This window comes from Triticum dicoccoides, chromosome 7A, assembly GCF_002162155.2.
Source record: "Triticum dicoccoides isolate Atlit2015 ecotype Zavitan chromosome 7A, WEW_v2.0, whole genome shotgun sequence".
Lineage (NCBI taxonomy): Eukaryota > Viridiplantae > Streptophyta > Magnoliopsida > Poales > Poaceae > Triticum > Triticum dicoccoides.
The window spans coordinates 675198573-675209899 of NC_041392.1; the positions used below are offsets into that span (position 1 = coordinate 675198573).

Sequence of the window (11327 nt, forward strand, 5' to 3'; positions counted from 1 at the left end):
TAACCAATGCTTAAGATGGAAATGGATATGCTCCAGATTGGTATCCAGCTCTTGGAGTATGAGACTGGAAGGGATGAATAATAATAATCGTGAAGAAAAGAAAGCTCAGATGCAATCACCCCCAGTATCTGCGTATCATCACTATCCTCGAGCAGCACATGCCATAAGAAGTTTTGAGCCTTCATGAATCCAGCTTCAGTGACGGTATATTTTGCAAAACGACACCGTAACATCTTGAACAATGCAAATGAAAAACATAGATCTTTGAACTGAGTTTTTGACTTGAGAAGAATGCCATCCAACTCCCAAACTTTGTCAATGGTCACTAAGTCCGCGTTGTTGTTTATCCTTGTCCTATCAGCTGTATTGCACATCCGGTAACCATGGGGCTGCTTCTCTACCAACATAGTGTCCTCCCTTGAAACAATAAGTAGGGGAGGTGTATACTCACCGGCCACCTCAGCATGATAACTTCTATCTGGTAGCTGCTCCATGTATCCAACAATAAGACGAGGATTGTGTCCAAATGCAAATGATTGTTTGGCATGGTACCAGGCATAATACTTCAAGACTATTTTGGCAAAGATAAGTGGAAATGGTGAAAAAATGGCAAGCAATGTTATATATTTGATGGCATTTTGTAGGGACATTGCATTTGGACCTTTTATGATGTTGAATCCAAGGTAGGTAGTCCATATTGCTTGCACAAGTAGTACTGTAGGGGGAGGAATGCTTCGACCTTCTCTAACATCAGCGGCAACGATTGCGGTGGTATTGATACCAACAATCTGAACAACGGTAGCACATAATAAGACCATAAATCTGTGATTGCTTCGACACAACCCTGTCACCATTCTATTTCTACTGGAGAGAACAGTCACAATATTCTGATTATTAGTGATGGATACAATGTAGGAGACGATGGGTAAGAATAATATGGTGGCACCAAGGAAGAGGAAGCGAGTCAATGGATGGTGGCGGTAGTGATGGCCGTAAGCGCCTATCCCGACCATGACCCCCATTAGGATGGTATTCCCTATCAGGAGAGCATTCACTTGCAACGTCTGTCCTCCAACGACCCTAGAGAAGTCTGCTATTTCATGTTCGTCGCAACCAGACATGATTTGCCTGAACATGAGTACACACAAGAAGAAAATTAACAAGATCAGCATTAGGGTATGTACCAATTAAAATTTGCTCGTAGAGAAGACAAAAGAATGTTATACAATACAATATCTTTTGGTGTCATCTGTTGCCACTAATGCTCGTATGCACATGGAAATATAGTACTAGTCTACGATGTAGTAGATTTAAAATGGGGACAATTTTCTTATTTTCATTCTAAGAGGCCATTTCTTGGCTAATTTTTTTTCTCTTGACAACATTCTATGTGGTACCGCTAAAATAACACCATTATACTTGCCACTACAATGCATATAGTAAGTATATAGGTAGATCAGGTTAATAAGGCTTTACTGACAAATAAAAAATGCTTATGAACTCTGTTTCTTACTTCAAAAAAAAACTCTAGTCGGTTTTCCTCTTTCTTTCTAAGGCCTCCTTTGGTTTGTAGGATTTTATAGAAACTCTATAGGATAGGATTTGCAAAGAAAAAAATTTCCTTGAAGCCTTTTAGTTCCTTCACATTTTGAAGGAAAAAAACATTAGCCTACATTTAATGAAAAAAATTCCTACCCTATGCATCAAATAACATCCTTTTCTCTATAGGATTGAGATGCGTGCATGCCATCTCACTTCCTATGATTTTTTCTATTTCTATAAAATTGCTATCCTATAAACCAAAGGAGGCCTAAAAGAACAACAGCTAAGGCCGGGGTTTGTTTACCTGAAGGTGGCAGCCGAATAAGCCAAGATTTGCACGCACCTCCCGGCTGCAACGTTTTCTTCCGAACTTAAGTCTGCGTGAGCGCTAGTGAGTACAAAATAGTCTGGAGCTAAGCTTAGTACGCCGCGTGCAGTTGGGGGTACTTAACAACTGGATTCTGGCCATATCTTATTGCTGCTTTAGTCTTTAAACCAAAGCTAAGGTGGATTTGTTCCTTGCTTCTACAACCAGCAAATGCTTTATTGATGTTCCTCCAGGCTGCACTGTATTTGTAGACACATTTTTCCTTTTTTCCTTTATTTATTTTCTTTATCTCCCCTTTCCTTTTCTTTTCTTTCTCGAAACGATAATTTGGCATCTGCTTTTCCATCATAAATGATGAAAGAGCTAAAGCCTTAGCTTGATATCCAACATTGTGCAAGCATACACACTAGTCGACACATGTGATGGATAAGTTAACTAATCTCGTCTGGGAAACGGCCCAGTTGGACAAGCATCTGCTAGAGTCCTCTGTTACTAAATAGTTGCCCGAAGTTGCTGATTTTTTTTGTGTGCGCAGGGAACATCTATAAGTTATAATAACATGTTTTAACATAAAATAAAAATGATATGTTATACTTATTATTTAATGTTTATATACTACTCCCTCCGATCCATATTAATTGTCGTTGATCTAATACAACTTTAGTAACAACGACAATTAACATGGATCAGAGAAAGTACAATTTTACCAAAGTCATTGGATATTCTATTGTTATCTGAGCATATTGTGGCTATTGTGATTGCTCTATAAAAACAATATGCAAACCAATGGTGAAAGGGAAAGGATTGGTGTGAATAATCTCAATTTTTACAAATGCATATCCAAACATGACCTATATCTGTCGGCGTTCTGGAAACGGGGGTCCCCAGACTTGCCTGCCTGCGGCCCGCGGCGTGGCCAAGCAGCAGGCCGTACGGCCCATCTTCATCAACAAAGCATCCAAGACCCTCGCGAGGGTCCAAGCCTCACGAGGCGGACGACGCAAGACCTCCTCCCGAGCGGCCTAGTCAGGCAGGCTCGCGAGGCGCGGAGATATCAAGGCGAGGCGAACCTCATGAGGCTCTCGTGACGTGAGCCATGACGATCGACACCAGGCAGGCGCCAGCACGCACAGCGTCCTTGTTTCCTCTTTGGTGCAAAGGAGGCAAGCGCAGCCGCGGAGTACCGAGGCCTCAGGCAAAGGTTGCCATTTCAGTGCAACAAGACCAAGACCAGGATGACTGCAAGACAGAGGTCGTCGTGGAGCCCAAGATGGCGTCACCCCAGAGCTTTTCGCAGGCGAAGACCGCTTTTGTCAGGATAGCTTGTAGTAGCTGCCCCCCTTCAAATTAGCCCGCCATTGTTAGCTCCCTTCCCGCTCGATATTTGGAAGGAGGACCAGGGCCTCTATAAATAGGACTAGCCACCACGAGAGAGGGGATCAGACCCAGAGAGGGGATCAGACCCAGAGACACACACAAGTCCGAAAGCACAAGAACACCTCAACCTCAGGATTCTATTCTTCCTTTGTACTGTTCATCATCAGCCCGTGAGGCAATCCACCACCACCACCACACTGGAGTAGGGTATTACACCACGATGGTGGCCCGAACCAGTATAAACCCCGTGTCTTTCCGTGTTGTGAGTTCGCCAAGTTCGTCCGCAAGATCTTAGCGAGCTAGAGTGTAGATCGGTAGGAGGGAAAGATTTCGCGCGCACCCTAGTGTTCGAACCTTAAGGGTTTGTCGGAACCCCACATCTGATATTTGGCGCGCCAGGTAGGGGTGCGCCATAGCTTCCTTTCCGTCAGTCCGTTGCTCCGTCGTCTCCATGTCGGACGCTCGCCGTGCTCGAGCTGAGCGTCGGGCTGCCCTCGCCGCGCGCGTCGCTCAGACGGCTCCCGTCGGCGGGCCACCTCGTCGTTCTCCGTCCCCCACCGCTAATGCTGCCACAGGCCCGGTGGGGAACGAGCAGCAGGCGTCCTCGCTGCATCCTTCAGTGCGGCAGGATGGTCGCACCGCTACTCCATCACTCACCCCTATTGGTTCTTCGTCTCACGTGCACCGTGCTCCCATGGAGGCACGGGCCGCGCTCATCGCGGCGAACGAGCTCCTGCGTTACCGCCCCGTCGACGACCTCTATGAGGAGTGGCTCGACCGCGTCGCCGAGCTCGTCCGTGCCACAGGGGGCTCTCCGACGCTGTCCCACTCTCTGCCTCCCCCTCAACTTGGGGCCCCCCTGGAGCCCCACAGCCGGAGCCGCCGCCGCCGCCGCAAGCCACTGTCGCCCCGCCGCTAGGAGCCGCCACCCTAAGACGCCCACCGCCACCGGAGCCCCGCCGGAGCCCGAGCCAAGGTAGCCGCCCGCCACCCCGGTTTTCTAAGAAAAACCGATCCGTTTTTTAGACACCCTAGGTTTATTATTTTTTGATCGGTTTTATCGGTTCTTTTATTTAGCGAGCGTTCGCTCGTTTGTTCATTTTAACGAACGCGTTCACTGTTTAGTTTCAGATAACGAACGTTCGTTCGTTAATCTGTTCGTCAATTTTTCTTTTTCTCGGATTTTCCATGATTATTTCCGATCGCGATTTCTGATCCGATTTTTGTTTTAGTTTATCTTTTCGCTTGTTTATCGGAATCAGACGATTCAAGCGCCTGGAGTTTCGTCTCGAAACCCTCTTTCCGTTTAACCAACTCAAAAAAGTTTTTGCATCTATAAAATTTGACTTAGGTCCAGATTAGTAAACAAAGTTTGTTTCTTTCGCTGTTTGACTTTCGTTGTTTCGTTCGATTTGATTCTTTTTGCAAACCAGAGTTCTTAAGTTAAACTTTCTGGTTAGATTTCTTATTTGAGTTTTACCCGTGCATTAGATGAGTACTTATTGTATGCTTGTTTGTTTGCGATAGAGTACCCGGAGTGCGCGGCTTGCTATTTTGAATCTCTAGGTTTTGCGGATCATCAGCAAGGCAAGTAACACTTTGATCATATCCCTTCCATACTGAGTTTTACGCATTAGATCAATCCTCAAACAATTGCATGATTAGGATCTAATTAAATTGTGGGTTTTGGGAAATAGATGAGGTAGTACCTATTACCTGTTTTATTATCAAACACTTGGAAGTTACTTCTATATTTGTTTATTATGCCATGCTATGCTAGTAGATGTGGATTGGGTGAGTTTATCCATGACAGATGTGAGATTGATAAATTAATGGATTATTTAAGGTGGCAACTTAAAGACACATCTGGGTGGATTGAGGCACCTGAATATTCCAGTGATTGCCCATTTTTCTTTATGGACCGTCACCCAGACTCAAAGGGATCATGAGATTATTCATACTAGAAACTTCCATGTGCAGCCACAAGCTACTATGGGCTCTAACATAGTTGACTAAGTCGTGCGAACTCTTACAGTGGTAGACTAGCAGATGTAGGGGATGTAGGTTGGTACTGTCTACCCGATCGTAAGGTGCTAGCACTTCTGAAAGAGTATGTCTCGGACATCCGTTTCTCAAACATCATGCAGTGCGAGAATCCCAACGGAGGAGATCGAGTCTTGTAGGGAAAAGTGCGCAGACCTCTGCAGAGTGTGTAAACTAATCATGGTTAGCTGTGTCCCCGGTTATGGACGTCTTGAGTATCTAGTACTTGGATTATCATGTGAATCTCATCATGTTACTTTAATTAATACTGTTGGGTTTTAATGATGATACTTAATTGGGATTGAGAGGATATCTATCTTCTCAATGTTTAACAACCACCATGATAGTTAAATAAAATTTATTCCTTTGCAGTAGGAAAAAATTGGCTCTATGGAAAAACTATAACCATAGAGCTTTCCACCAGCCATATATGCATGTAGTATAGATTTATTCTTTCATTATCCTCTATGTGTTACATTGCCAGCATATTCCATGTGCTGACCCGTTTTTGGGCTGCAACGTTCATGTTGCAGACTTTTCAGACGACGAGTAAGGAGCCTTTAGGCCGTGGTTCTATACTCAGTGATGCCGTTGGAGTTGATGGACTCACTTATCTTCCAAGCCTTCTATTATTATCGTTATTAGATGGCCTTATGCCATATTTATTGTAATAAGTTCTCTTTTGAGACATTCGATGTACTAAGTGTGTGATTGCTACTCTGTTATAAATCCTTCAAGTACTGTGCGTTTCAGCATTACTGATCCAGGATGACACTAAAGCACAGAGATCGGACTGTTTGAGGTCTGATCGCTACACAACATTGCAAAAAGGTATCCGGTAGTTTAGGGTTTAATTGAGCTGGGTAGATGGCAATTGTAAAATCAAGTAACAAATTCGTATGGGGGCGACATGCGACGACGAGTGGCAACATTTTCCTTTTGTTCACTTTGCTCAACGAGCTGAATTGTCTTTATCATATTAGTTAGAAATTTGTAATTTGTTTCTTAATGAGCCTTTTTACTTATCTACGTAGATTGGGACCCCCAAAACAGAGTAGTTTGTAGTTCATTCACATTGGTTTTAGAACTATACAATTAGTCGAAGATATGTACATTATATTGATGGGAAATTTTGTACCCCAAATTTGCACTCATTTCATTGTTAGGTACAACAAAAAATTTAATGGATAATTTTGGTCGCAAGTTTGCACCTTTTGGGCATTCATGTTTTTGGACGTTTTAAATCTTCAATTCTTTATGAAGAAAATCTTGCTTAGTAACTATGTTGCACGGACTCTCAATGTGTTCCAAGTATTACTAGATCATGATGGCGCGCGTTGCTGCGCCCGTATATATTTTAAAAATTTAGAATATTGTGTAAATATTTAAAAAACGTCAAGAAAATAAAGTTACATAAAGGATAACTTCATTATATTCACATAATGAGAGACTTTCTGTCCGTTATATTGTTTCTTAATTTATATATACATGAGATAGGAATCCTAACCTCACCAACTGAGAGACACGAAAACGAAGAAATTGAATAGGTTAACGCCACCATCAAAGAAGCATACGGACAAGACCAACGAATCATCCACAGTTGATTTGCGGCTAATATATATACGGATACTTCTTAGCATGCCTGATTTAACCCCAAAAGGCTAGGAATGTCCGCATCTGCATCACACATTAACCCCCAAATATTTTTTATGGTAATTAACCGCAAAATATAGTGATCAAGACTCCCACAATTTAGCCCAGCGGGTAGATATAAAAGTAGAGATCAAGAATCTCACAATTTAGCTCAACGGGCGGGACAAATAAGTACTTGTATCAAAACAAAACAAAAAGTTCAGAGACTTTTTTTAGGCTGAAAAAAAGAAGTTGAGAGAGTTGTATCAAAACAAAACAAAATATAGTAAAGCACGAGCAATGACCGCTGGGATGAACCGCGCACCTACCTTTTGGGCTAGGATCACATTTTAAACGCACGCACCTGCCAGCCCAACAAGTACTCTTGGCCCAAACAATGACAGCTGGCCTAGATAGCTCCACAGAGCAGCGGCCCAAGAGAAACATCAGGACATCCAATTAGAAAGTGATCGACCTGATCGGATGGTTAGCGATGGCAAAGCGCCGTGGAGGCTCCTAGCTCATTCCGTTATACTGTTTTTCAATAATGGGTATGGCTAGGTCTCAGTCAATTGAGATTTAACCAAGTCATTGTCAAGTGACTTATTTTGGAAGCGGGCCATCAAGGGGGCCAATGACGAGGCCGCCGTGAGGGCGCTGCTCAACGACGAAGAGAGGGGCCTCCTGGTGCGAGGGTGGGCGCCGCAGGTGGCCATCTTGTCGCAGCCGGCGGTGGGCGGTTTCCTGACGCACTGCGACTGGAACGCGGCGCTGGAGGACGTCACCCACGGCCTGCAGACGCTAACATGGCCGTGCTTCACCGACCAGTTCTGCAACGAGAAGCTGCTGGTGGACGAGCTCGGCGTCGGCGTCAGGTCCGGCGCCAAGGTCCCCGCCATGTACCTCCCCGAGGAGGCCGAGGGGGTGCAGGTGACGCGCAGCGACGTGGAGAGGGCCATCACCGAGCTGATGGAGGGGGCGGCGGAACGGAGGTCCAGGGCGAGGGAGATCGCCGCGGAGGCGCGAGCGGCAATGGAGGAAGGCGGTTCGTCCTACTCCGACCTGCCATACATGATCTGCCACATCTCGGAGCTGTCGAGGAAGAGGAGCCACGAGGGGGAGGCGGCACGAGCTCAACCACCCATGGTGCTGCACTGTCGCTACAGTCCTAAGCTGTAGCGACGTACTACCAAGACCACCTACTGCCAAGCTCGCCCGCTATCTTTTTTTCTGTAAGAGAACTATGTATCATTTCATCGATTAGGTAAAAAAAGGATGCAGAAAACTCGCACACGATCACTTTACTACGCCTCTGGCAGCAGTGCAGTGAGTCCGGGGGCTTTAGTAGATGACCAGGATTCGAGTTCATCTCGAATGGCCACGATCACTTTGATGATAACAGTCAGGATGACGGAAGCACTCATAGCAACTACTGTTTGTATAAATCCAGCTACTAGATTTTTCCACTCCTGCTCCCCGACCTAGGCGACAGGCGGCGTCGATGGATCTGCCCTACCCTACTATGAGTCTGAGGGCCCCTTCTCCCTCTGTTTGTTGCCCCGACGATGGAAGGGCGAGGACCCCAGGGCTTTTGGTCCGATGGTGCTAGGGTTAAAATAAATTTAAGGTTTGTGTTTATTCGACGATGGCGAGGCGATGGTATCGTGTTCGACCTGGAATATTATCTCCTAACCTCGCCCTCGTTCGAGTGATGTTTCTTCATATTGTCGGGAGGCCTATGAAAGATGGTGTGTCCTGAATCTGGTTCTATGCTCCGCTACGTTCCAAGCCTCTTGATGACGGGCCTCCACTCTGGTCCTCTCGTTGGAAGTTAGCCTTTATAGTTTATACTTGAATTTGAATCACAACATAACAAGCGGATTCTTTCAAATTTCGCCAACCATTCCCAAATTTAGTGCGGACAAATTATGACCAGTCAAATGACCTAGGCCTCCCAACGATTTCACTCTTTTCATTTAATCTCTACTTCTTTTAGTTGTGTATACTCTTAAATTTGGTTCTGCATACCCGATTACCAAATCAATTAGATTAAGTACTGAAATGTCCTACAACATTTAGTTTGATACTAAAATAAATTGTTTTAACCAAAAAATTAATTAGACACGGGCTAAATCAATAAAATAATAAAATATAATTGCTGTTTGTTGCCTCGTGACCATTTGCAGTTGGTGCATGTGCATGCACCATCCCTAGTTGCTGCGTCTGGATAAGTGGTGTCCCTACTCTATCAATGCCGCCCTCTTGCGGGGTATGGCAGCAGATAGGGAACAGAGCTTAGTTAGGGCTAAACTGGGCCGTGGCATGCCCATGATTGTCGTGTTTTTTTTACCTATGGTCGCTTTACAATTAATATATCATGTTGACTAACAAAATTAAAATTATCCCGAAACTATCTGCCTAACAAATGCTTCTTAAGCCACGCCTCGCGCACGTGGAAAGGAATTACCCCCGCACATGCTCTGGCTGATAGTTTCCATATGATTCACGCCTCCGTTTTTATCTTTGCCTAATTAATACACCGAGAGACCAAGAGACATGAGATGACGAATAGCGAAAGGTTTTCTCCAGCGGCCTTCGAATAAAGGACATCGCTAAAGTTGACATATGATCTTTGCCTAAAATTTTGACTAATACATAAAATTGTGTGCTTTTGTTTAGCTTGGCCCGTTCAACTTTTTGTTTTAAGGCAGCAGGCGGCCCACATTCACTTAATTAATGTGCAACTGTATGAGGTGTAGTGGTGTGCTTCGACATGGAAAACGACAAATGATAATAAATTTATTTTATATTAAACATTTGTAATTTTGTATAATTATTTTACGATGTTACAATCTTAATGAGTATAGTTTACGTAGTTAACATGTTTATTAGCTATAGTGTTACACAATTGTTGCATTGCAGTAATTTTAATAAAGATAACCCCATCCATTATTTTTTATTACTGCATAAACTATAATGTGAATTATGTGTTGTGTGTGTGTGTGTGAGTGTTTATGTATATTTTTATATCTTTTAATGCCATGGTAGAGATATCTAAAACTACGGTCAAACAAATCTTAATAGCAAATTTTAGTATGATGATGTATTCATAATTGTAGAATCTACTAGAGTATTAAGTTGAACCATTAGCATTGATTCCTGACCGGTGTTTTCATTGTCAAATATAGCTTGCAAATTCTGGTCTGTCTATTAATAACTTGACAACATGTGTATGTTTTATACTTTGTATTAAAATAACATCACTTAATTGAGTTATCAATGGACATATAAATAATATCACTTAATATTTTATCATAAAAAAATGAAAGAATCTAAACGGCCCAAAGTGCTAAGAGTGAACTACCACATACAATACGGGAGGCTGTTATTCTACGCATTCAGCCAGAGATGGTCGCTAAAACATGCAGTGGGCTGTCCCAACCAGTGTGCTTGGTGCGGCTCATGGAGAAAATTGGTGATATTCAATCCTAAGTAAAAAAAGATGATGGGAAAACTAGCAACTACTAGCTCAAAAAGATAAATCATTTATTATAGGACAAAAATTATTGAAATTTTAATTTTATGAATTAACAGTTGTTCACCATTTATTTTCAAAACATTCATAGATTTTAAATAGTGTTCAGAATTTATAAAATATTTACAAATTGTAAGAAATGTTCATTATGTTTAAAAATAAAAAATACATGAAACAAAAATGTTCATGAAATTTTAAAAATACAAGCCTTTTAGAAATCATATACTTAATAAATAACTCATTCATGAATTTAAAGCATTGTTCATTAATTAGAATACAAATCATATACCAAAAAGATGTTCACGGAAGAAAACTAGAAAAAAAATAGTTGGGCTGACCGATTACGCAGACCCCTGAGCGTTACAGCAACAATCTATCGCAGTGGCCGTAAAATAAGAAATTTCTAATTAGAGTTAGCCAAATTCGGTACTGCCTTGGAGTCCGAAAGCCAACATGTGTGGCTGGAGTATTATCTACTGTAATGAAAAAAATTAACTGCTAATTTGAAAAGCACAAATGCTCAAAGATTTGTTGCTCCATGTTATCTCACAGTTCCATCAAATGTGTGAAGTCTACTATTGTGTATTGTCACAAACTCACAATGTGCAAAGGAAACTAAGTTGTAAACACTGCAAAGGTGCTTGAAGTTTCTGCTCAAGTTCAAATTCTCCCTCGTAAACAGTACAATGTATAAATAGTAAAAGAAAAACTGTTTTTCAACAAACATGGACAAATTGTCTACATATGTACAAATTTTCATTTAGAAAACCTATTCATAAACGCTCTGGGCCAAGAAAAAGACGATGTTAAAGCATTTTGGAACTTTTTTAAAACATTAAGAATAATTTGTCTTCACAAAATTCTGCATGT

At 42.5% G+C, this 11327-nt stretch overlaps 1 protein-coding gene across 1 annotated transcript; it reads left to right on the plus strand.

Annotated features, from left to right (window-relative positions):
- Window positions 1-1011: 1011 nt before the first annotated feature.
- Window positions 1012-8101, plus strand: LOC119333860 (UDP-glycosyltransferase 73C5-like). Its single transcript, XM_037606604.1, has 2 exons — window positions 1012-1176; window positions 7538-8101. Exons 1-2 carry the CDS (start codon window positions 1012-1014, stop codon window positions 8099-8101), a joined length of 729 nt encoding a protein of 242 aa, XP_037462501.1.
- The last annotated feature ends 3226 nt before the right edge of the window (window positions 8102-11327 follow it).

Excerpts from the sequence above, each read along its gene's own strand:
- LOC119333860 (XM_037606604.1), top strand. The coding sequence starts at position 1,012 with ATGACCCCCATTAGGATGGTATTCCCTATCAGGAGAGCATTCACTTGC. Across the intron at positions 1,177-7,537 it reads TTAACAAGATCAGCATTAGG|CGGGCCATCAAGGGGGCCAA; the intron begins GTATGTACCAAT and ends TTATTTTGGAAG.